We start from the raw sequence: 27,657 nt of genomic DNA, 5'->3' as shown, positions 1-27,657 counted from the left end.
TTCTATATTTAACATTGTGATATGGAAATAGTTTTCATATTTGTTGTAAATGTAGTTTAAACTCGTGGTTATGCGTTAGAGCGGTGTATTGTTTTAGCAGCGTCGTCTTCAATGTTCATTTTTTTTTGTTCTAATAAAGACATATTCTGTCATTTTAAAACCACCAAAGTGTGTATTAGGTTTGCCCGTTCAATAAAATGTATCGTTTGTTACGTGTAATGCTTTAAAACTGTTTTTTTTTTTTTTTTTTTTTAAACCTCAGAAGAGATATCAACATTTATGATTTAGCTCAGCGAATGTCATTTGCCGTGTCAGTATTTGATGAACTTATAAAGACTTAGTTCCAGATTTGTCAATGGCTGAGGTATATTAACAAACGAATAAAACTGATTTGGCAAAATTCCAACTTTTTTTTAAAGATCGCATATTCACCCAGGTTTGTGAGGCTGAAGAAGAAGAAACCTCGCATGGGCTTCCCAGACCAAATAAATAATTCTGGTTCTGGCTCTGCGATTTTCAGGTTTATTACTCCCTGGCGGGAGTAACGCATTCGATCGTGTCCGTGTGTGTGTGTGTGTGTGTGTTCGTATGTTTGTGAACAAGATATCTGGAAAAGTTCTGAACGGATTTGGATGAAAGTGGGTGGGAGGATTGCCCTTGGGATAAGGAAGAATTGATTAGTTTTTGGTGAAGCTCAGGATATTATTCCGGATCCAGGAATTTTTTTTGGAAAAAATTTTTAGGAAATATTTTTTCTGTTTTACTGCATTAAAGCTTTTATTCTTATTCTTAAATGATGTTTTTCTCCTCTAATTCCGAGATATATCAAAATAAATTCTCTGACAGTTAGGCCTTACTTCCTTTTTCATTTATTGTTTTGGGGAGAAGGGATGTTAAACAAAACGTATTATTCCAACTAAACCCACGGCGGGAGTATGCGCTCTCCTGAGTGGCGTTCTCGTTATAGACATATAATATATATGTACAAACGTGATCAAAAATAAAATTCTTCAGTTACGTACGTAATAAATATATGGCTTCCACCAATCATATTTGGACCACGTGATATAAACAAGCGAATCGCAGCGAAGCCGGACGCGTTGCTCGCCTCGTCATCGGCTTTTTTTTTTTTAAAGGAAGATATTTTCTTTGTACTGAAATTTCGCTAAAATAAACAAGTAGCGGAAAATTCTTTAATCTCCAGGGATTCAAAAAATTACTCTGCCGGAAATCAGGAAAAAGCCACTGTTTATAAAAACGCTCACTCGGTTCATACGTTCATCACAAGATAGCAAAGTCCGTGTTACTATTATAGTATTATGTGGCAAGTAGATTTACCTTAAACATTTTAGCAACAATAAGTTATGAAGAGTTTGGCGATTTGCGCAGCGTTAAATATGTAAAAATCCGGGAAACAACAATAACAACAAGAGGGCGAAGAAGAAGAAGAGGAAGAAGAACCCATTTGTTGCTATATTTCTGGGTTTTATTTATTTATTTCTGGAGGGTGATGTCAGTGTACCTTGGTTATGTTGCGTTTATCCTCACTTTTGAGACTCATTTGGTTGTGAATGCATGATCTGAAGATCGCCATCGAACAGAAGAAAGGGGAAACGAAGTTTAACGAACACGAGCTTGATCAGTGCCGGAAGCATGGCTGGCCCGGTCCGGGAGAAGTGCGACTTCGTGCGGGTTAGCGATGATTCTGCTTCCTTTGTTATGGTTATCTCGTTTACATTTACACTTCCCTGCCCATAAGTTACCATGAATTGTTTCTCTTCAATGATGATTCCTCATGTCGGCAAACTTGGGCACGCACCCCAAGTTTGCCGTCATGCATGTCATGCATGTGTCACATCGAACTCGGCCGAGACCGCAACAATATGGCGAGTTAAACATGGACATCAAAGCTCCGTGTACAGTTGTACTGCACTACTCGCTTTGAAAACTAAAATAAGATAAAATATACATTCCTGGTCAAGAATGCCAGCTTGGGTACCATATAATTAATCGTTTTGGTATATTTTTCTGTCTCGATCCCAAAACAAATCCACTTACACAAACCCACACTACAAATGTACAACTCCATCCCACATCGACATCTTCCAGCAATTGTTACTGTTGCCACATGTGGTCACCTGTGACAAAAATGTCAAAACATTTCGTGATGACAATTAATTAAAGCATTGTGGTGTTATTCCTTCCTACCTTGTTTGGTTGTTTTTTGAGGAATTCTATCCTGGCATGCATTTAAATATTCAAATAAATAGAATTTCACTTGAGAAGTTATGTTTAAACAAAGTTTGGCCACTAATTAGAACTGATTGAATCGATTGAAATGACACGTACTACAGAAACTAGAGAGTTCATCGAACATAATGCACCCCCCCCAGAGTGGCCCGCAATGTGCCTGGAGTGGCCCGCAATGTGCCTGGAGTGGCCCGCACTGTGCCCGGAGTGGCCCGCACTGTGCCCGGAGTGGCCCGCACTGTGCCCGGAGTGGCCCGCAATGTGCCCGGAGTGGCCCGCACTATGCCCGGAGTGGCCCGCACTGTGCCCGAAGTGGCCCGCACTGTGCCCGAAGTGGCCCGCACTGTGCCCGGAGTGGCCCACAATGTGCCCGGAGTGGCTTGCAATGTGCGCGGAGTGGCCCGCAATGTGCCCGGAGTGGCCCGCAATGTGCCCGGAGTGGCCCGCACTATGCCCGGAGTGGCCCGTACTGTGCCCGGAGTGGCCCGCACTGTGCCCGGAGTGGCTTGCAATGTGCCCGGAGTGGCCCGCACTGTGCCCGGAGTGGCCCGCACTGTGCCCGGAGTGGCCCGCACTGTGCCCGGAGTGGCCCGCACTGTGCCCGGAGTGGCCCGCACTGTGCCCGGAGTGGCCCGCAATGTGCCCGGAGTGGCCCGCAATGTGCCCGGAGTGGCCCGCACTGTGCCCGGAGTGGCCCGCACTGTGCCCGGAGTGGCCCGCACTGTGCCCGGAGTGGCCCGCACTGTGCCCGGAGTGGCCCGCACTGTGCCCGGAGTGGCCCGCACTGGTGTTGGCTTAGTGGTTCGGGTGTCGGGTTGGGTTCCTAGGATCCTGGGTTCGAATCCCGGTCGATCGCTGAATTAACGCCAGGGGGGTTGACTCAGCCTGTCATTCTTCCGAGGCCGGCAAATTGAGTACCAGTTCTCACTGGTAATTCCCTGTGTGTCACAAGAGGCGACTAACAGGGTTGGCGGGGCAGGAAGGGCATCCGGCCATAAAACATTGCTTCATAAAACATTGCTTCGGCACTGATGTCATCTGCGGCAAGGACCACCCACCCCTTGTTGGAGGCCACACTCGTGTTTCTGCCATGTTTATACAGCTGCATGGGAAATCACAAATGTGGTTCTGCCATGTTCTGTCAGCTTTGTGGCAAATTGGACACATGGTTCCACCATCTTGGCTATGTGGACGATGACAAAATGCAATGGGAAGGATTAAGAACACTACATGCAGAGGGAAAAACGGAGAAAAGAGACAGACATGGAGGCTCGGGTGACAGGGAGCTCTCTCTACGCTTGATCCTGGCAACTGCTAAACTGGGTGCGACAAAACCCTAATGCTAACATTCATTATGAAATATATTACTAACCCCTTCATTATCCCACAAAGTCATTTTCATCTCAATATTGTAACCTAATGGAGTATGATATAGGGAGTATGAATATAAGTAAGAATTGTAAACATCTATTGGTAAGCTACAAGTATGAAGTTTAAAAGTGAGATTTTATTGCCAGATTGACTGACTGTATGAACATCGCTGAACTTGTTGATCTGCTGATGTAGACCCACCACCGAGGTTGTGGACCCACTATTTGGAGAGGTCATAGGCAAAATTTATATGAAGGAAGGACTGATAATCTGATCTTAGTAGTTGAAAAATCGGCCTCACTTACAAGTTTCTAAAATTCTTACTTAGTCCGACCACTATTTTAGCCCTCACTGTCAAGTAAATAATTATAATTGTTGTGAGGAACAGCTTTATGAAAATAAAACAACATTTTTGTTTTTTGTTTGTTTGTTTCAGGTTGGTGCAGGAGCATATGATTCGGAATTCAGCGAGTATGGGAGTGAGGTGGACTCCACGGAGCATAGAGGGTTTAAACGGTAACAACAAACAATTGATTCATCGCTTAATAAACTTTTGCCATGACTGGCAGTATTACGAAAGTGTTTCGTCAATTACTGAACACGATTAACTTATAGAAATTTCCTTGTACGCTTGTTTATTTCCTTGATCTTACTCAAGCTGATTCTCTTTATGGATTTACTATTTCAAATGTTTTAGGTTTAAAAGAAATGATGACATAATGAAGAAACCTTTTTCCAAGGAACGCATGTGTAAGCTGGCATCTAAAAATGTGGCGGAAGAGGAGTATGACAGGTGGGGACAAACTTTTGAAAACGCTTTTATATCGATCGAGCTTCTCACGAATGCGTGCAATAGAAAAATCATAGAAATTAATTGTCTTTTTTAGTTGAATTTTGATAAAATATTAGTTAAACAAAGGATTAAAAACTTTATTTTTTCAAAAGAAAACATTAAAACAAATTGTATTTTTGAGTTGAATTTTGATGAGATATTGAGAAAAGGATAAAATCGTTTTTAAACAAAACTCATTGAAACAAATTGTATTTTTGAGTTGAATTTTGATGAGATATTGAGAAAAGGATAAAATCGTTTTTAAACAAAACTCATTGAAACAAATTGTCTTTTTGAGTTGGATTTTGATGAAATATTGTGAAAGGAAAAATTGTTTTTAAACAAAACTCATTAAAACAAATTGTCTTTTTGAAGTTGAATTTTGATGAGATATTGCGAACGGATAAAATCATTTTAATAATTGTTTTGTTTTTTTTGAAACAAAACTCATGAAAGGGAATTGTCTTTTTGAGTTGAATTTTGATAAAATATTAGCGACATGATAAAACGTTTTTTTATTGCCTTTTTGTCATATTAGCTCATGACAATTATTGTGAAAGACTGTTTTAATGACTGTTTACATTGCATATAATATAATTATGTAAAATAGCTCATTTAATTGTAATTATCAAGAAGCCTTTTAGTTAAATGTGGAAGTTCATTGATTGTTTTTTTGGTTTCATGTAAAAGCTGAAGTTGTTGCGGAATATGTTTTTAGGCAAGAAGCAAGACATCGACGTTCTCAGCTCTTGGCCATGGATGCTGTATCCTTTCACTTCAATCTGGATTGGAATGGGATTGTTGTGCTAATTTTTTGGGGGGGTTGCCATGCTAATTTGGGATATATCTTTTCATTCTTGTGGGTAGTTTCATGCCTGCATGGTATCTGTGATACATCCATTGCATAAAGACTGAATGAATGAATTAATGTACAGTTCTTATTTACGTTTTTTGGCTGGCAGAATAGCCGAGAGGTATGCACCCTCGCCTTCGAGTGTCTAGCCTGGGTTGGAATCTCGATCCAGCTATAAACTATCATCCTGGTGTTTTGCATGCAGAGTGAGGCATCAATGTGTGTGCAATCAGATGGACATTCAAATGTGAGTCCCATCTGCCAGTTTTAGTTGGTGGATACTCCTAAATTCTAAATTCCTGCTCCAACGCACAGGGTGCACAGGGTGCACTGCATGTGCTGCATACGAAAGAAGAAAAAGAGGAAGTAAGGCTTTTGCATACAATTATTTGATTGGGGGTGTAATGTATAAAATGATAATTACTCACATCCAACGTTGTGGGGTATGTTATTCAGAATAATACAACAATCTTATTTGGAGAAGAAATACTCACGTCAGGATGTTTTAACCCAGCCAATTGTCCAAAAAAATTGTCCAAAAAATTGTATGCGTAATTATCAGGGCTTTCCATCAGCCACTTTTGTGATACGGCTCCACAATTTCGCCTTGAATAGATAGGGCCATTTTTAATACAAGTGTGTGATTTCCCCTTGTGAATTATGTGTGTATGTATCTTTTGTCATAGTCACGTGAAAAAGTAAGTACACCCCGTGTAAAGTTTTGACTTTTTCAACATATTTCAACATACAGCTATTTGATCTTAATTTATTTTATTTATTTATTTTGTGTACAGAATCGAGGCTCGTGAAAGAGCTAACTTTTATCACACAAACAAATCAAACAGACAAACAAAATATATAAAAAGAGGGAGTGGTAGACAAGATGGGGAGAGAAGGGGAAGCACACAAACACAACATTTGAGAGCAGGGACATCGGGAGATGTGTGGGAGGGAGAGGGCTTGGGGGGGAGGAAGCGTGGGAAGGGGGGTGGGGGGGTGGGAGAAGTATAAAACACAAGGACACCAAGGACTTCCAGGAAAGAAGTTGGTATTTCATTTCAAAAAATTTCAAAAAAGTGGATTTGGGGTGAAATTAGCGGGGGTAGAAATGATCAAGGTTTTGGATGGGGGAAGATAAGAGATGGTGGTGAACAGCTGTTTTAAAGACCTGGAGGGAGGAGTGGGATTGAAGAGAGTGAGGGAGTTTGTTCCAGAGGCAGGAGAAAAGAGGAATGAAGGAGTGAAGGTGAGCAGAGAGTCTTGATTTTGGCAGTTTAACCATAAGAGGGTTGCAGGCAGATCTTGTGTGACCTGTACGAATATTTGGGGGACAGAGCCCAGAGAGAGCTGGGGGCGCTGCGGAGGAATTTCAACAATATTGACAGATAAAGGTGATATAATATAACAAATATCATGAAACATTTACATTTTGTAGTCCATTGTATAATTTAAATAAACATAAATACAAATTTCCCATGTGGAAAAAGTAAGTACACCCCTACATTTATCACTACTTCAAATACCTAAAATTAGAATGAGGTGCACCAGCTCAGGTGCAAATGATTAGAACCTCGTAGAGAGGATCTTGGAGGAACCTGTCTTATTTAAACCTCAGACATTTAGTTTGGTTTGCTCTTTGTTGTTGAAATGTGCGGCATCACCATGCCTAGATCGAAAGAGCTATTTGAGGCCTTCAGAAAGAAGGTTGTAGATGCCTACGAGTCTGGGAAGGGATTTAAAAAGATCTCCAAACAATTTGAAATCAATCATTCGACTGTCCGGAAGATCATCTACAAGTGGAGAAGATTCCAAACAACTGCCAACTTGTTCAGGCCAGGCCGCCCCAGCAAGTTCAGCCCGAGAGCAGACCGCAAGATGCTGAAAGAAGTCTCTAAGAACCCCAGAATGTCATCACGGGACCTACAGGTAGCTCTTGCCACTGTTGATGTCAAAGTGCACGAGTCTACCATTAGAAAGAGGCTGCACAAATTTGATCTACACGGGAGGTGTGCCAGGAGGAAACCTTTGCTGTCCAGAAAGAACATCAGGGCAAGACTAAAGTTTGCCAATGAACACCGAGGCAAAGACCAGCACTTCTGGAACAATGTGCTCTGGACAGATGAGTCAAAGGTAGAGCTATTTGGCTCACAGTACCAGAAGACATGTTTGGCAAAAACCAAAGACAGCATTTGACCACAAGAGCCTGATACCAACTGTAAAGCATGGTGGTGGAAATATTATGGTTTGGGGCAGCTTTGCTGCATCAGGGCCTGGGCAGCTCACCATCATAGAATCCACTATGAATTCTTAATTGTACCAGAGGGTGCTTGAGGATAATGTGAGGCCATCTGTCGGAAAGTTGAATATCAACCGAAGGTGGACCTTGCAACATGACAATGACCCTAAACATACCAGTAAATCCACCAAGGAATGGCTGAAAAGAAAGAAATGGAGGGTTCTGGAATGGCCAAGTCAAAGCCCGGATCTAAATCCCATCGAGATGTTGTGGGGGGGATTTGAAACGAGCTGTGCATGCAAGAAACCCCTCAAACATCCCACAGCTGAAAGAATTCTGCATGGAGGAGTGGGCAAAAATTTCTCCCAGTCGATGTCAGAGACTGGTAGACAGTTATAAGAAACGCCTACTTGAGGTTGTTTCTGCCAAAGGGGCAATACCACCTATTAGAGCCAAGGGTGTACTTACTTTTTCCACGTGCGAAATTTGCCTTTATGTTTATTTAAATTATACAATGGACAATGTAAATGTTTCATGATATTTGTTATATTATATCACCTTTATCTATCAATATTGTTGAAATGAAGATCAAATAGCTGTATGTTGAAATATGTTGAAAAAGTCAAAACTTTGCATGGGGTGTACTTACTTTTTCACGTGACTGTAGATTTGAAAATACATTGCATGTATCCATTGAGTTGGTTCTGTCTCAAAATTATGTTTACAATAATTAATGTTGGTCAGATTGGTTGGTCTTCCAGGAATTGTTCTGTCGGCATGAACATTTCAAATAGACACATGGCCTCACAGGGGTATAATTGAAACTTATTTGCGATGACACAAGAGCACTGTTTGGAAATAGCTTTCCTGCTGAAATCAAATATGCAGGTGTGCTAAATATAATCTGTGCACAACTCGATAAAATGCCACTAATATGCAACAAATGACCCAATACTTTTGAGTTTTCACTTGTAATTTTCCAAGTTTTAAGCAGGGCTAACTAAATGCATTTATCGTAGTGGACTTTAAATGCAAAAATATATATTTTATTTCAACCAACAACACTGCGATATTCTACGATGGCACAATAATTTATGATTCTCCATCTCAAAGTGGTCTCTTTCACCCAATGGAAATTATGTGTGTGCAAACTTCATTGTGGATCCTTTTCCTGACTATATCTTCAGTATTCTCGGCACAAGAAATTTGTCAGAGACTACCTGCTCTATTACGGTGGAAAAATGGAAGACTTTCAAAGATCCACGTAGGTTTCATTAATTTTCATTAATGTCAACGAAGTCGCCAGAGGCATTGTTTTGTGCGTCCATTCTTCGGTGCATCTGTCCGTCCATGATAGATTTTCGTTACCGAACGAACTTGTGAACCTGTCATGGGATTTTGACCGGACTTGGTAAAATTATATAGTATGATGCAACGATGAACTTGTTAGATTATGGGATCAAGAGGTCAAAGGTCAGAGGTCATGCTAAGTTACAATTATTTTGTTACCGTGATAACTTAAGAGCGACTGAAGGGATCTAAGTCAAACTGACCCCCTCCCCCACCTTAAATTCACACATGCAATTCTGACAACTCGACAAAAAAGCCTCTTCCCCTTAACTCTCCCATATTTGCTGTCCCCCTCAGAAACACTAGCACATTACCTGTAGGTTGATTGCATCACCCTCAACCCCCCACCTCTGCCCCCCCCTCCCCAACCACACCTTGAACTCACACATGCACTTCTGATAACTCAACAAAAAAGCCTCCCCCTCCCAACCCCAAGTCCTCACCCTTCCCCACCCAACCCTGTGGCATCGACCCTCTCCCTGCACTCATCTCTTCAAACCCATATGCCTATCCTTCCAGCGAAAGTCCTCAACCCTTCCCCCTTCCAAAGTTGTCCCATCTTTACTCTCACCTTCCTTCCGCTCATAAAAGCAAACGGGCATTCCCACGTCAAAACAGCGGAATAGGTAATATTTTCTGCTCCTCTATCATGCTATCACCGACTTCACAGAAACCCATTGACACGGCCACCTGTTCAACTCCCAATTCGAGAAATAATAACCAACATGCATAACTTCCACAGGAAAAGCGCTGCTTGAGAGAAAAGGTAATTCTCAAGGGTAACTATAAAGGGTTCGTAAATTGGGGGCTATCGTATAGAAATTGTGGGTGGAGTCGGGTGAACTGTCCATCCAATGGGTGGAACTTACCCTCACGTTGGACGCACACACTGACGCACACACAGCTCCTTTTATAGTATCGAAAATATTTTCATTGTTGTAGTTGAGAGATTTATTTTCCGCTTGTTCATTCTCGCTTCAGTGCCTTTTTTCATCTGTTCCATGTTCATTAATGGCCATGAACAGACAATATTTACATATAATGCACGATTAACTATAAACGGACACAATGGATCCAGGCACCAATTTTCACAGACATTTGCCACTCTAACATTAAATGTGACACTGCTTTTTCCGCTTTAATGTTCAGGCAAAACGACAAGTCTGAGTTGGATGTTGTTCGTGAGAACCATCGGTTCCTATGGTCTGAGGATGATGAGAAGGATATGACGTGGTGAGTACATTGCTGGTGTAAGCAAAGTATCAACTGCTCGCTCTTTCTTGTGCATTGCAATGACTATTCAAATGCAAGTCAAAAATTAATCGTTTTTTTCTCTCTTGCAGGCACAGCATAGTGTAAGTGGTTTAACCACCGGGAAGGGGCATTGCTATCAATTTTCGCTAACAGAGGGAGTGGGTATTACTCGTTAAATCAAAACATGTCATCTGTAACAACACTTTAGTAAACTTTGCTGTATCATGTAGAAGCGATTTAAAGCGAGAAAACGTAAGCTTTTATTCCAGTCTAACATTGGAGATTTAAATTGCAAAATACATCAACAATTGTGGCAATTGTTCCAAATCCAACACCTAGCCCTTTTTCCATACACATTCCAAGGCATAAGATTAAATTCAACTATTTCGTCAACTCTTTGTTGATGAAATGCTTGATCTTTAACACAAAAATAACGAGAAGCATCCATTTGTATTCAGATGTCTTCTTCTTCCATATGCTTAAAATAACGAAAACGGTAAAAAAAAAAAATACAAAATGAAAATTGATGATTTTATGCAGCCTTCACCTTTGACCTTCAGATCTAAAAACTAATCAACTTCTAGCTTTTGATTGGTGAACCAATTATGTGATCCAATATGCAAATTCTTAAAATTTCAGGTCAATTGGATGAAAATTGCTGATTTTATGCAATCTTGACATTTGACCTTTTGGTCTAAAAAAACAATCAGCTTCTAGCTTTTGATTGGCAAACTAATTCAATGACTCAATATGCAAATTCTTAAAATTTCAGGTTAATTGGATGAAAATTGATGATTTTATGCAATCTTGACCTTTGACATTTTGATCAAAAAAACAAACAATCGGCTTCTAGCTTCTGATTGGTGAACTAATCCAGTGACCCAATATGCAAATTCTTAAAATTTCAGGTCAATTCGATGAAAATTGACAATTTTATGTGACGCTGGTCTTTAACCTTTTGACCTTTTGACAAAACTATTAATTTGTCTTCTCCATTTTATGATAATAAAGCTTTGTTGAAAATTTGATGTCAAAACCCAAATGGTAAATTGAAATTTCAGGGCAATTGGTTGAAAATTGATGATTTTATGCGATGTTGACCTTTGACCTTTTGACAAAATTATAAATTTGCCTTCTCCGTATTATCATAACTAGTGAGGTACCCGTGCTACACACGGGTGGGAGGCCAGAAGCAAACAGACAATGCAGAAACGGCGAATGCTAAAGCATAAAACCAATAAATTCCACATCCCTGTAGCACCTTCAGTCGCACGTCAGACATGGACAGCAAGTTCTTGAAGGACCTCCATGAAAAACGTACCCGTTCGCAAACAAACGGGTATGTTCACGTATAGAAACATCGATCATGGGTCCGTGGCGAATCTGCATATGGCGATCCGCAAATTTCACGTTTTGAAAGTAGAAACCATCACGGCATGTCGTCATTCACTTGAACTCGATATCTTTTTTCATTCCAAACAGCATAACTCCAATCACAAATTAAATAGCATTAATATAAAAAATAAACTTTTAACAACATTGTTAATGTTTCCTTCATTGTAAAAACTACCAAGTCAACAGTTAAAAGGATTTTGAGCCGATAGGTGTTACGGCCTTGGCAAGATCGATGGAGACAGCGATCTGTTAGCTTATACACCGCCCAAATAGCTATGTGGAATTCTCTCATGTAGAGATTAAACCCACGTCGTTTGAATTTTGGCCGAGGTCATTATTTACTTTTAATGATGTTTATATACGAATCAAAAAGAGGATAATTGGTTTTGGGTCGTCCTTTCCGCATATCTCGTGGGATTGTGAGTTGGAGAGACGACCGTGATGGCGGGGAGGGGGTTGGCATTCTCACAAGCAGGGTTTCAACCTGGGATTTTTTCACACAGGGTTTCAACCTGGGTTTCCACCTGGGATAGGTCATTATTTTTAACTGTGTGTTTTCATTCGTCAGGTTGCGATTGGTGCAGCCGTTTGTGTGGTACCTGGGAAAATAACGTTATGCGGGAGTCAAAAGCTGAAATTGGAAAAACAATATAGCATATTTTACTCCAGGGGGTCCCAGGATTACCCACCCAAAATATCGTTGCTATCGGTTGAGCCGTTTTTGCAGTACCTTCAAACGGACAGACGGACATTTGGTGAATTATAGTAAAGACAAGCGTTACGCCTAGGTCCCCCATCGGTGAAGTGATGTGAGTTGACAAAGTGGAAGACGCAGAAAACATGCTATGATATGATATTTCGCTCACAAGGTTCAGACATACATGGAGGCGGCCATCTTGGATTTTGACGTGGCCACCCAATTTTCAATAGCGTTCTTCCTTATGCCTAGATACACCCACACACCAGATTAGAAGTTGGTACTTCGCTTATTTTTCAAGATATTCCGCTCACAAGTTTCAGACATATATATATGGTGGCGGCCATCTTGGATTTTGACATGGCGACCCAATTTACAATAGCGTTCTTCCTTATGCCGAGATACACCCACACACCAAATTAGAAGTTGGTACTTCGCTTATTTTTCAAGATATTCATCTCAAGGTTCAGACATACATGGCGGTGGCCATCTTGGATTTTGACGTGGCGACCCAATTTTCAATAGCGTTCTTCCTTATGCCTAGATACACACACACACCAGATTAGAAGTTGGTACTTCGCTTATTTTTCAAGATATTCATCTCACGAGCCTCGATTCAGTATACAAAAAAAGAAGAAGAAAAAAAAAAAAAGAAGACATACATGGCATCAGACATACATGGCGGCGGCCATCTTGGATTTTGACGTGGGTTGCACCCACACACCAAATTCGAATGCGGTTCTTCGCTTACGCACGCCCGCATGCACGCAAACACGTACACCCGCACGGACACACGGACGGAGGGGAAAGCCATAGTCCCCCTTTCGCTACGCTGTGCGACAGGGGACAATAAGGCTTTGGTGAAAATTTAATGACAATCTCAAATGGTTAAAAAAAAAGTTACAGCCCGCACAGACACACACACATCTCGTTTTTTCATTTCTGTTCCTCACAATTCTATCTCTCTTTTATACACACACACACACACACACACACACACACACACACACACACACACACACACACACACATACACATACACACACACACACACACACACACACACACACGGAAAACCCCGTCTCCTGCTATGCACGGGATGGGCTAATTAATTTACAATATATCTAAAATTATATCCCCCCCCTCTATTTACATGAAATGGTTTGGTCCAAAGCGAACGGCTTGCGAGTACGGTGACAATCCCCCCCTCTATTTACATGAAATGGTTTGGTCCAAAGCGAACGGCTTGCGGAGTTTGGTAAAGAAATCGCCATAGCGTGCACAAACGCGCAGGAAAGCGAAAGAATTGCAAATTAGTTTTAATTAGTTTTAAAACATAGTTTAACGCCAACATAGTTTGCCAACGTGAAATAAATGAATACGCTCTCAAATGTGCCGTCCGAGGCAGAGTCTGTTCGGCACGTTCGGCACACGTGATAGCTCGCTGCTCTCTGATTGGTTGAATCGTTTTTTGGACATAGCTCGGTAACTACTTGTCCGATTAATATGAAACCTTGAAAAGGCACATCCTCGGGTCCCCAGCAATATACCTGGCAAGTTTAAAGTATATCGGACCCGTGGTTGTCGAGAAACAGCGGTCACAGACATACAAACATACAAACATACACACAGAGATTACTGGAATTATAGATAGATGCATAAATTATGTTTGTACTACTTGCCTTTTTATGCATACTATTTCTATCTCTGTATGCATAAAAAACCAGACTTTGTGGCATCATGGTTTTAGCATCAGCTCTCAGTCTGAGAGGTCGCCCATTTTTTTTTTTTTTTTTTGGGCTTTCTTCTCTTTGTATACTGAATCGAGGCTCGTGAAAGAGCTGACATTTATTTCACAAACAAATCAACCAGACAAACAAAATATAAAAAAAGAGGGAGCGGAAGACAAGAGAAGGGGAAGCACACAAACACTTGAGGGCACACAACATTTAAGAGCAGGGAGATGTGTGGGAGGGAGAGGGCTTGGGGGGAGGCGGGTGGCAGAAGTATCAAACACAAGGACACCAAGGGCTTCCAGGACAGAAGTTGGTATTTCAAAAAAGTGGAATTGGGGTGAAATTAGCGGGGATAGAAAAGATCAATGTTTTGGATGGGGGAAGATAAGAGATGGTGGTGAACAGCTGTTTAAAAGACCTGGAGGGTGGAGTGGGATTGAAGAGAGTGAGGGAGTTTGTTCCAGAGGTGGGAGAAAAGAGGAATGAAGGAGTGAAGGTGAGCAGAGAGTCTTGATTTTGGCAATTTAACCATAAGAGGGTTGCAGGCAGATCTTGTGCGACCTGTAGGAATATTTGTTGAACAGAGCCCAGAGAGTGCTGGGGGGGGCAAGGCCAGAGAGGAGTCGGTAGAAGACGGAAAGACCACCAACCTGCCTGTGGTGAGTGAGTGAGAGGCCCTTGGAGTTAGCTTCATCGCGGGAGATTCCAATGATTCTGAATGCTTTGGTTTCAACAGCGTGAAGACGAGCTAGGTGTGAGGCAGGTGCACCAGCCCAGAGGGGAGAGCAGTATTCCATTGAGCTGCGGATGAAAGCCTTGTATGTGGTGAGGAGCTCAGGGGTGCCAAGGAAGGACTTCGCACGACGGAGGATGCCCAGTCGGCGACTGGCTTTGGAGGCCAGATTTGAAATGTGGTTTTCCCTGGAAAGATAATGGCAGATAGTGAGACCCAAAAGCTTGAGTGACAGAACTTCTTGGAGAGGATTATTCAGAAAGTGGATGGGAGGGTTGTCCAGTCGGTCTTTTCGGAGAGACATCGTAAGAGTGTGAGATTTGTCAGGATTGAAAGACATGTTCCACTTGTATGCCCAGTCTGTGATTTTGTCCAGGTCTGCAGAGAGTGAGGAGGCTGCAGACTGCCGATCTGAGGGATGAAGAATGGAGCGACAGAGAGTAGAGTCATCAGCAAAGATATAGAGAGGATTTTCAAGAGAGTCAGAGAGATCATTGATGAAGACCAGAAAAAGCACAGGGCCCAGAACACTGCCTTGGGGAACTCCAGCCTGAACAGGAAGAGGAGATGAGAGAAACCCATTCAGGGCCACACGTTGACTACGACTAGAGAGGAAGTCCGCCAGCCATGCGTGGAGATTTCCATGGATACCAAAAGAGGAGAGTTTGGTGAGCAGAGCGGGGTCCCAGACCGTATCGAAGGCACGTGATATGTCAAGGGAGACAGCTCTAATTTCCTGTTTGGCATTGAGGACCTCCATCCATTGTTGAGAAAGCAGAAGCAGCATGTCCAGAGTAGAGTGACCAGGTCTGAAACCAAATTGATGATCAGAGATCAAGCCATTGGAGAAGAGGAAAGATTTCATATCTGAAGCAATGATGGATTCCATGACTTTGCTGATAATTGGGAGAAGGCTGATTGGTCTGTAGTTGCTGGGATCTATTTTTGCACCTTTTTGTGCAAAGCGGTGATGTTGGCAGATTTCCAAGCAGATGGCAGATGACCTTGAGCAAAGGAGAGGGTGAAGAGAACAGAGAGAGGGAGTGAAAGAGCGGAAGAACAGAATTTTAGGACCCGTGGGCTGATGCCGTCAGGTCCAGTTGCAGAATCAGAGTCGAGGGTTGACAGAAACTTTTCCACCTTTACAGGAGGAAAGGACACAGAGTCCAGGAGCAGCTGGGTACGACTGGGTACGGTGGGTACAGAGAGGGATGGGTTTGGGACACAAGATTTAGAGGCAAACACAGAGTTGAGGCATTCAGCTTTTTCACGTGCGGAATCGGCCGTGTGGCCATTTGAGGTGAGGGAGGGGTTGGAGGGGGAACAAACACCAGAAACAGATTTGACCAGACGCCACCAGGATTTGGAAGAGGGAGACAGATAGAGTTCTGTCCTGAGAACGGAGAGATTGTTTCCTGGCTCTCCTGAGGGTGGACACACACTTGTTTCGGGCTTTGTGAAAGGAAATGAGATTTCCTTCCGTTGGATTTGCTTTCCAGGAGACGAAAGCAAGTTGTTTCTGGGCAATAGCCTCACCACAAGATTCCGTGTACCATGGACGGGAGGAAGGGTATGACAACTGAAGACGAGATGGGATAAATCTGTGCATGAGAGAGAGCAATTTACTTTGGAAGAATTCCCAGGATGAGTTGATGTCAGAGGCGGTAGAGATGGGAGACCAGTCCAGATGATTGATGGCTGCTTGAAGACCGTGCCAGTTGGCCTGAGTGAAATGCCAGACTCGTCGACGCTGAGGAGGCTCTCTGAGAATGGTCAGAGAGATGTCCACTTTAACAAGCACATGATCAGATGAGCCGATTGGAGCAGAAGAAGAGCAGCAGACATTTTCAGGGAAGTTTGTCATAACCAAGTCCAGAAGAGAAGATGCTCCGTTGACTGAGATTCGGGTCGGGAAATTGACAGATTGTGTCAGTCCCAGTGAGTCACAGAAGTCCTTTGCTGAAGAGCCATGGCTGGTGAGAGAGGTACCCACACCCAGCCAACTGGCATGGTGACCATTGAAATCACCACATATGAGGAAGAGAGAGTTGGGATGGGTAGATAGAAGTTGGTCCATATTATCAGACAGCGAGATGTAGATGGAGTCATCACTGTTTGGTGGACGGTACAACACACATATGAACAAAAGGTGGGAGCGTAGGGGAAGCCGTAGCCAAAGGTATTCCTGGGGGTGAGGTGGAGAGAGGGCAGTGCAGGGCGAGTGAGGAAGAGAGTTTTTTATAAAGATAGCAACTCCCCCTCCAGGACGAGGCTCAGGTCTATCATACCGGAGGAGGGAGTAACCTGGGAGAGATACCAAGGAATCAGAGACATCATGAAGGAGGAAAGTTTCTGTTAAGCAGATCACGTCTGGTTTATCAGAAGCAACCTGTATGGAGAGATCAGTCAAGTTTGAGCGAAGGCCCCGGATGTTTGAGGTCCATACTGTTAAAGAAGAGGAAGGGGGAGCATCGGATACAGAACAGAACAGAACAGAACGGGGGGGGGGGGGGGGGGAGCGGTAGGGTAAGATGTGGAAGAGGAGGAAGAGGTAGGGAGAGCTGTTGAAGGTGTGAGAGATTTCAGAATAGCTTGGAGAAAGGGAAGAATGGGGCGGACAAAAGGTTTGGTGGTGATTGGGTGAGGCGCAGTGAGGTGTTATTTGAGGAGGGGGAAGAGTGAGGCAGAAGGTTGAGGGAGATGAAGGTGAAAGTTGGAAGGGGGAAGAAGTGGGGAGGACGCTTTGAGGAGGAGGGGTGAGAGGGGAGTCTAGGAGGGGAGGAGTGAGGGAGGGTCTCGGAGGGGAGGAGTGTGGGGGGAGTTTAGGAGGGAAGGGGAAAGGGGGGAGATCTGAAAGGGATGGGTGATGGGGAAGATTTGGAGGGGAGGGGCAAGGGGGTGGATTTGGAGGGGAGGGGTGATGGGCAAGTTTTGAAGGGGAGGGGTGATGGGGAAGTTTTTGAGGGAAGGGGTGATGGGGAAGTTTTGGAGGGAAGAGGTGATGGGGAAGATTTGGTGGGGAGGGGTGAGATTGGATTTTAGAAAGTGTACGATTAATGGGAAACGAACATTTATTGCGAAATGAGTTTCTTGAGACCATCGAATCAAAAATACGTTTGAGGACGCTGAAGGATGGGTGGGGTTCTGGAGAGTTTAGGGAATGTATGAAAGAGGCACTGTAACTGTAAGAGATGGAATTTTTTTTTGGAATGAATAGATTTGGTGAGCAAGTCGAAAGCATCCTTTTATAGAAGAAGAAGAAAAAGGTGTTATAGTATATGACAGAATACAGTTCTTCAGGGGACAGTTGAAACATTTTTTAACGACGTGAACACGTGATCACGAACAACGTGGTCAAAGCATCAACGAACAAATAAGAACGAACAACGGATAAGAACAGAGAAGGGATTTTTTTATTTATTATTTATTTATTTTATTTATATAGTTGAGATGAAAACAGAGACAGACCGAACGTGAAACGTGAAAAATAGAGACCAAAAGTAATTGCGAGCGCAATCGAAGAACCGCTGAGACAGAAACAAAGCCTCAAGCCAAGGTCAGACACGGTAGCCTACCAGTACTACACTAGGCGTCGGTACTACACTGACACGATAGCGTCAGTACTACACTGACACACTGTACTTCACATCAGTACTACACTGACACACTGTACTAGTACTACAGACACGGTAGCCTACTAGTACTACACTAGGCGTCAGAATACGCGACACGAACTAACCGACGATTCTGTACACAGGTATGAAAAACCAACACCAAGAATACTATTAAAGACACACCAATAGTTACGCACACCGAAAGAAAGATACAGTTTCGACAAAAACACACTTGTAAAGTTACTTAACTTCGAAAGCGTGCGCGCATGGACAGCTTTGAAGAGACGTGACGTGACGAGAAGAGACGTGAAGAGACTTTGAAGAGATTTAAAACGTTAGACAAGTGGTCGATGTTCGGGGAAGTTAGGGGGAGAAGAGAAAATGTAAGAAATAAGCAATACAGCGAAGGAAAGAACTTAAATTCACAGAACACCTATGGGGGTAGGGAAGCCGAGAGAAACCAGGCCGCGCACGCGGTGAGACAGAAAACGATTAAATTATACAAAAGTTTGCAAGAATTGCAAATCAACACCAACTGGAAAACACCTTGCAACACATGCACAATAAAAAACGAGTAGAAATTGACGAAAACACGAATGGAAAAAATACTATAACTTTTGCTGCCGTGCAGAGGTCGAAGACGTTTCCTTGCTCCAGGGACCGGAAACGGAAGTCATGTCGATGCATGGGACGGCATGGGTCACATTCAGTTGTGACCTTTGCTGAGGCAGGCCAAAGACTTAAAAAAACAACATAGTATTATGTTTTTTGTATGTATAAAATGTATAATATATTTATATGTATGATGATGATGATATATGTATGTATGTATGATGTAAAATGTACAATGAATCTTGATGCTAAGCATGTATAAAATATAACACAGATAAACTCTGTGGGTTGTTGTTCTTCGAGGAGAAGGAAATGTCTCCTGAATGGCCCTGCTGATTGGCGAGAAAAAAGTGACGTCACAAATATGACCAAGAGCTTCCCGGGTTGTCACGTCGCTTTCCCCAAGCTCATTGGCTGTGTTCTTCTGGTCAAATCTGGTGTTGACTCGTCTCTGTCTGCATGTGTGTGCATGCTTCGTGTTCTAGCTCCTGCAGGAGACTTCAAACATTTAAAAATAAAATAAATGTTACAAAGGAAATAAATACAAGACTGAAGTCAGTAAATGAAATACAACGACACTCGGTCGAGCGCAAACCTCCGCCAGGCTGAACGGTTTACATTTTGTATCCCACTGATAAGCCCGATCTACATCCGGACGTGAACCAAAATCGAATCAGCTTGTTTTTGTCACCTACCTAACTCATCCACTTAGTTTTGTCATAATCCATCCATAATTTTTTGAACTGTATCGTTTTTGGCCCTATCTCTCAATGGTGAGGAATCACATTCTCGTATCCAGATACGGACCTTCACCAAAATGAAAATCTAATCAAAATTGAAGTCCGAATCCGTCCATACCTTTATGATATATCCTGCTCATATGGACAATGAAAGAATATATGAGGATGTTAAGATGGATACTGTGGTATTTGATGGAAAGATGAACAGTGGAGTACATATCTTAAAATGATGCTAAAAAATTGTAGTATAGAGATCGAATTGAGAAAGAGAAGGCTCAGATGGTTTGGTGTTATATCTAAAAGTACAGAGGATGAACCTATTAAGAAGATCGGAAGTTTTGAGTCAAATGAAGAAAGACGAAGAGGCAGACAAAATAATACATGGTAGGAAGTTGTGAACAACGGCATTGAAATGATTAGATTTGAAGAAAGAAGATGCAAATGAAAGAAGCAAATGGAGATAGGCCATGAATCGACCAATATGCACTGGAATAGGGGAAAAGGGCGTTGAACTAATATGATTCGGATATTTGTACTGTTCATGTCGTTTGTGTTTTGTGCACTTTCTTAGTAAATTGAAGAATGTTGTTCAACGTTTCTGCCCTAGGGAAAAGACTATGGCGAAGAAGTATTATGATAAACTTTTCAAAGAATACTGCATTGCAGATCTGCACAGATACAAAGAAAACAAGGTAAGACTCAAATTGATTACATTCATTTGGTACAACGTTTTAACGCACTTATGCTGGTTTCTCTCTTGTCTTTAAAAAGCATCATGTGGTTTACCTTTGCTTTTGTTTGGCTTCTCTACCATCAGATTGGGTTGAGGTGGCAGATTGAGAAGGAGGTGATTTCAGGGAAAGGTACTGTGTGCTACAAAATGCTGTTCAATTGAGTAACTAAATGACTGATCATGAACACACACATACACACCCACACACGCTGGACTCCCGTTAAGCAATACAGGTGTGTTTAGTGGACGTTGATATTCATCTTAAATGGGGTTTACTCATTAATTTATTTTTTATTTATTAAATTCGACTGAACTGTTGGGAAATCATGCAGAAAACACCCAATAAATATTGAGAAAATCGATGCAAAATTGGCATTGTGTTTCGCCACGCAAACAAACAACACACAACAGGCATTTTAAGGCCATTTCCCTGCTAGAGCGGGGGATAGCCTTGCGGTCCCCATGACGATCTTCTCCATTTTGCCCTATGTTCTGCATCTTCCCTTGTTAACCCACTTGCCCGCATTTCTTCTTCCACCATCTTTAGCCAAGTCTTTCTCGGTCTTCCCCATCCTCGACTTCCTTCTACATTCATTTCCATCACTCTTCTCAACCAGTCACTTTCATCCTTCCTCAACACATGACCAAACCATCTCAACCTGTTCCTCTTCACAGCATCAATCACAGGCTCTATTCCCATCATCTTTCGCAATTCATCATTTGTCTTCCTCTCTCTCAACGATACTCCGCACATCCACTGAACCATTCGCATTTCCACCCTTTCCAGCCTTCGTTGCTGCTCTACATTCATTACCCATGTCTCGCTCCCATAAATCATAACACTTCTCACACATGCAGCATACACCTTTCCCTTCAGCTTCAACAACACTGCCCTCCTCGTCAGCACGCCACTCAGTTCCCGAAACTTCTTCCAGGAGGTGCTTTATCTCCGCACACCAGGTTCACGGTTCGGACCTCGCTTCCTCGGCATTAATTACCAAGACCCAGGATATGATAATGATGGCCATGACGTGAACAAACGGGGTTCAGTGAAAGGGTCACACGGTCTACATGCGATCTGGTGATGCGCAAAAGCATCTTTTTTTTTTCTTCTTTTTTTTTTGTATACTGAATCGAGGCTAGTGAAAGAGCTAACATTTATTTCACAAACAAATCAACCAGACAAACAAAATATACAAAAAGAGGGAGCGGAAGACAAGATGGGGAGAGAAGGGGAAGCACACAACCACAACATTTGATAGCAGGGAGAAGTGTGGGAGGGAGAGGGCTTGGGGGGAGGAGGCATGGGAAGAGGGGGGGGGCGGGGGGGGGAGAGGTATAAAACACAAGGGGACCGAAATTAGCGGGGGTAGAAAAGATCAAGTTTTCGGATGGGGGAGGATAAGAGATGGTGGTGAACGGCTGTTTTAAAGACCTGGAGGGTGGAGTGGGATTGAAGAGAGTGAGGGAGTTTGTTCCAGAGGCGGCAGAAAAGAGGAATGAAGGAGTGAAGGTGAGCAGAAAGTCTTGATTTTGGCAGTTTAACCATAAGAGGGTTGCAGGCAGATCTTGTGCGACCTGTAGGAATATTTGGGGGACAGAGCCCAGAGAGAGCTGGGGGGGGCAAGGCCAGAGAGGAGTCGGTAGAAGACGGAAAGACCACCAACCTGCCTGCGGTGAGTGAGTGAAAGGCCCTTGGAGTTAGCTTCATCGCGGGAGATTCCAATGATTCTGAATGCTTTGGTTTCAACAGCGTGAAGACGAGCTAGGTGTGAGGCAGGAGCACCAGACCAGAGGGGAGAGCAGTATTCCATAGAGCTGCGGATGAAAGCCTTGTATGTGGTGAGGAGCTCAGGTGTGCCAAGGAAGGACTTCGCACGACGGAGGATGCCCAGTCGGCGACTGGCTTTGGAGGCCAGATTTGAAATGTGGTTTTCCCAGGAAAGATCATGGCAAATAGTGAGACCCAAAAGCTTGAGTGACAGAACCTCTTGTTCTGTCTTCTTGTTCTGTTCTGTTCTGTTCTGTTCTTCAACAAGAACTTCTTGTTCTTGTTGAAGAACTTCTTGTTCTTCAGGACCTCCTGGTCTGAATGAAGGTCTTAACATCCTCATATATTCTTTCATCCCAACGTTTAGGTGCACCACCTGGTGCTTTTGCGCCACGCACAATCAAGTGAAACATCTCACACACATAATGTCGCAAACAAATACAATCCACAATCAAAATTACAAATTTGATACTATAAATTGAAAACGACAGAAAGGGATTATTGATATCGAGTTTTTGAAGTTGTGGTATTCGCAGTGCAGTAATTCCTCACTTGGCGTTGATTCGTGTACTCGAGGAATTGGAAGCAGAAGAGTGTGGCGTTGTTTCATTATAACGTCACGACGTTCGCTATTACGTCGTTTTCTAGTGGCCCACAGCGAGCTACTCTGTGTCACGTAGGCGTCGAGGTGTATATAGAACCTGAACAGGTGTATCAAACCATTTTGAAGTTGATTTATGTGTGATTTAATCCCTAATAAAGACTAGTTAAAAACACTCAATAAGTGAGTTTGGTGATAAGAAAACAATAAAACTATAACGGCACTCGGTAAAGCGCATATCTCCGCCAGGCTGGACAGTTTACGTTTTGTATCGCACTGATAGGCTGGATCTCGACACGGACCTGACCCAAAACCTAATTGGCTTGTACTTGTCACACGCCCAACCTTCAACCAAGTTCCGTCCGAATCCATCCATAATTTTTGGAGATATCATGCTCACCGACAGACAGGGGTGAAAACATAACCTCTGTCTACCTTCGATGGTGGAGTTAACAATTAGTTTAGAAATTAAATTCGACGTGTTAAAGCATTTTGATGCCAGAGAGCAAGTGGTTGATATTGGGAGAGTGCTTGGACTGTCCCATTACCTCCACCACTCACCTCTCCGGCCTCTACCACACCTCACAAACAACTTCCACACTGATCACTAGTGAGTGCTTTCTTATTTAAATTTATACTTACTCTATATTTATTCATAAATTTATACATTTTATACTTATACCTTCCTATATGCTTTGGATGCGTTCCTAGAATAGGGTATTAAGAATCAACATGTTGTGAAATAGGTTTTCCCATAAGAATAGTGTTATGAAGAGTAGAGGCATTCCTAAAGGATGACTAAAAATAGGATTTTTCCAAAAATATGAGTTCTAAAGCATAAATTTATACTTGTCTTATAAATATTTTCAAGTATTTGTACGTTTGTACATTACTCTTTCACAGCCGAACGCACCTAGACATCCCAACTTTTGGGTGTCGTTACTTCCGAGTCTGAGCAAGGTTTTAAGCTATCACGTGTTGGCCCTGATGGCCTTTATGAGCCCACAAAAAGCTGCTGTATTGTATTGAGATGTGGGGTCGGGCAGTGCTGCCGCCAGCCTGCAGGTAAAAGGTAACCACCATGAGGCCAATAACTCCATAGCTTCTCAATGTCCAACATGACCCGAAACCACCACGGGAAAAGCTCACACAGCCTGTAAGCCCCCCCGAGTGAATGAATAAGTAACAGTCGTAATGGTTCATAAAAGTGTAAAAAGTAAAACGAAAATGAATGAGCCTGGATTACTCCTCTCTCAAAGCGTTTCCAAATGTCCATTTTCACTTGAAGGGAAAAGCTTTGTTTCGTTTTCTTGGGCTTTGACATTTCAAACTTTTATGCACAAACAGTTGAGCACAAATTAAATGGCAATGGAAAGTGTTGTTACCTTAGCAAGCAAACTGTACCTGACTTGAAGTGTTCTCAAACACGCTGGACTGGATACGGACTCATGGTAAGCGTCGTCACGTGAGTCCCCACGTGGTGTATTACACGTTTGGGCCACATCATGGAGGAGCATATGTCCGAAGCGAGCGAGCGGATTGGGAGGTAGAGTCATAATGTATAACGGACATAAAACCGAAACAAGCTTTATGATCCACCCCCCTCCCCCCTCCACACCCATTTGTATGCAAGGCCATTCGGTAAAACGTCAGGTTTAACGCTCAGAATTAGGGACACGCAAACACATCAGCTGGAATTACATACGGGAAGTACATATGGGAAGTCAGGAAGTACTCATGAGGAATAGATTTTTGGTCATCTTGCTAGTGTGAGCAGCAGAGCAAATGCTGCATTCGAAAGAACTGAATGAAAGGATGGCTAAACAAATGAACAAAACCGAATGCTGCACAATGTGCATCCCAATACGAATTGTAGAAAGCCATTTAATTACATTCCGATATCATGAAACAAACGGCCAAGAGGAAAGATGAGGGACTAGGACTGAAGTGCAATTCTTGAGAATTTGTACCAATGCCATCAGGACCAGTTTCAATGGACGTGTCAAATTGACTCGTGACATCTCAATATTAGTGGAAGACAAGACCAGGTGCTGCAGAGACCAGTCAGTTTTTTTTTTTTTTTTTGTATACTAAGTCGAGGCCCGCATAAGAGCTAACACATAGAACATATAATAAAGGGAGCGGGAGACAAGAGGGGAGAGAGAGGGAAACAACGACAGTAGAGAACAGGGACATCAGGAGATCTCTGGAAGAGAGAGGGCTGGGGTGGGTTACATGGGATAAACAAGATGGACAATGCTGGGACTTTCAGGAAAGAGAATGGAATTTGAAGGAGGTGGATTTGGGGTGTTTTAACGGGGGTGGAAAAGATCAAGGTGGAGGAAGATCAGAGATGGTGGTGGGCAGCTGTTTTTGGGAGGAGGGTTAAGGTGGGGGGGGTTAATGGTTAGACCTTAGCCCGATCACTAAAACCTTTGATTGTTAAGACGCTAAGCTTTTCTCCCAAGCAGTGTCCAACGTGACTCCATTGTTTTAAGAATGATGGTAGGGAATGGAAATGTTTACTTGAGACATTCTTGACCAGCTGCCACCAAGGTATGGAGGATTGTGAGACATTTTTGGGTTTTGACCACAAGTGAGCTTCATGTTAGGCTCTGGATCATCAAAGGACTACTTGCATAACTTGGGTTTGCCTTCTGAGTAGATTAGACGAGCGGTTTTTTGTGAATGCCTTGCCACATGCCTCAATTTACCAGTGTCAGGATGATGAATGGGCTATTCGGAGGCAGGATGGGATGAACTGGTGAAGGACAGAGTTCAGGCTGTTGAGGAATGAATTCCAGGAAATGTGATCTCGAGCCGATGAGATAATATACCACTCTGTGAAGAAGATGACTGATTTCAGACCAGATCATTCTGCCATACATGGCAGCACCTTGGCAGCTTGCTGAAGACAACCAGGGAGACAAACACTTTCATAAGGCAATTATTGAGGTTGCCTCTTTGTGGTGGCTCTACTCCCCAATGCAAGTTTGGGGCCAAATCTTCCCCATTCTTCCCTGCTGCCCGGATTCATCAGGGCAGCGTGGTCATGGCCATAGTGCCAGTCGGTCCTCATGGACCGGCTCCTCGTCTCGTCTCGTCTCGTCTCTCGCTCTCGCTCTCGCTCTCTCTTTCTCTTTGTCTAACCTCTGTCATGGCCCTGACTTTGTGAAGGTGGTGGTATACCATCCTGGATGTGGGGGATCTCTGGGTCGCTCCTGGAAGATCGATCGGCTGTCTCCGTGGTTCGAGGGAACTGTCCGGGGCTATACAACAACAACAACAACAACACTTTCACAAGGGAAACATCAAAAGAGTTATAAAGAATGGAGGATTAGGACACGCTGAAGGAGATGTTTACCATGACTAAATCTAACATAAAATGTCTGCCATTTGGAGAGACGATTTGCAAAATAAACAGACTGAATGAACTGGAGTTCTACGACTGACTCGTCGGCAATTGGCCTGCTGGCAATTGGCATCTCCACAGATTATAACGAGAGAAGTAGTTGCAGAACAGCAGAGAATATGTATGTGAAGAAAGAAGCTCGTAGATAGTCGTTGAAGCTGGGGAAGAGAGAAGGGTACCTGACTCGTTAACAACAACGAATAGCAACAACATCACACCATTAAGATCAAATTATATTCTCATTACCCCATCTGAGATTTAATAAACTGAGATTGAGGCCTTTGCCTCATGTAAACAACGTTAAAGTGCCTTATTATGTACACGTACCAACTTTAAATGACATTAAAAGCGATTTAATGCTGTTTACGCAGAATAATTATGGGTTTGATGGAGAGATCCTCGACTAAAAAAAACATCCCTTGTTTTCAGCATTTTCTACCACCCTTAAAGGGCTCAATTACCATTATGTTTATTCTAGCACGCTCTCTTACTGCATCAAATCAAAGTGAATGCTCTGACAACTCGAAGTTAGACAAGCCAGTAAAACTTGCCATGAATTGGGACACTGCAGCTTCAGAAGAGGCAGCTGGAAGGCCCGGTAAATTTCAGTGCTTTGTTTTATATCAGAGATCCAGAACTTGAATTTGTTTTGAAGGTTCCGAAACCAATCAAGGACAGCCTCTTCCACCTGCTCTTTCTTATGTATCTGCCATGGAGGACGTCGTATATTTGCTCTCTAGAAGTTATCCCATCGTTGCAGCTTCATTTCCTGCTTCCTCCCCTTGCTGGCACTCAGCATCGATTTGTCAATCGCTGTTTATCACAGATTCACCATTTGATACACATTTAACGACAACGCAAGATTGTCTATGATTTACTAATCCTAAACACACTACTCACAATAAGTTAGGGATATTGTGGGAGTGAGTTCATTTTTTTTTAGGGGTTAGGGTTATGGTATTGAAATCAAGAATGCTGTGTTTTTTCACACTCATTAATAACCATAGAATTAGGGCCAACAACTTTTTTCAACATAATTAATACACAAAATCAACCACACCGAAGAACCTGCCAATATCCCTAGCTTATTGTGAGTAGTGTAGTATAACTTTTCAGAACCCGTGTTTAGGTTTGAAACTACTAGGGCATGCCCGTACTATATCTATATCTAAAATTATATCCCCCCCTCTATTTACATGAAATGGTTTGGTTCATGAAATGTTTTGGTCCATTCGCAACGCCAAAGCGAACGGCGAACGCTTTACATGAAATGGTTTGGTGCATGAAATGTTTTGGTCCATTCGCAACGCCAAAGCGAACGGCGAACGGCTTGCGAGTACAGTGACAATCCCCCCGGGGTTTTTATTAGTTTTAAAACATAGTTTAACGCCAACATAGCGCCAACATAGTTTGCAAACGTGAAATAAATGAATACGCTCTCAAATGTGCCATCCGAGGCAGAGTGTG

At 42.8% G+C, this 27,657-nt stretch overlaps 1 protein-coding gene across 1 annotated transcript in view; it reads left to right on the top strand.

Annotated features, from left to right (window-relative positions):
* The first annotated feature begins 1,422 nt into the window (after positions 1-1,422).
* Positions 1,423-27,657, top strand: part of LOC137421132 (protein FRA10AC1) — a 39,870-nt gene continuing 13,635 nt past the window's right edge. Inside the window, exons 1-8 of the mRNA XM_068106873.2 lie at positions 1,423-1,692; positions 4,058-4,137; positions 4,319-4,414; positions 5,172-5,217; positions 8,730-8,806; positions 10,042-10,125; positions 20,281-20,365; positions 20,491-20,536. Of these exons, the coding sequence (XP_067962974.2) occupies positions 1,654-1,692; positions 4,058-4,137; positions 4,319-4,414; positions 5,172-5,217; positions 8,730-8,806; positions 10,042-10,125; positions 20,281-20,365; positions 20,491-20,536 (553 nt within the window). The 5' untranslated portion in view covers positions 1,423-1,653. The remainder of the gene's footprint in view (positions 1,693-4,057; positions 4,138-4,318; positions 4,415-5,171; positions 5,218-8,729; positions 8,807-10,041; positions 10,126-20,280; positions 20,366-20,490; positions 20,537-27,657) is intronic.

This window comes from Myxine glutinosa, chromosome 2, assembly GCF_964187855.1.
Source record: "Myxine glutinosa chromosome 2, kmMyxGlut1.1, whole genome shotgun sequence".
In the NCBI taxonomy this organism is placed as follows: domain Eukaryota; kingdom Metazoa; phylum Chordata; class Myxini; order Myxiniformes; family Myxinidae; genus Myxine; species Myxine glutinosa.
This window is presented reverse-complemented; position numbering and strand designations above follow the sequence as displayed.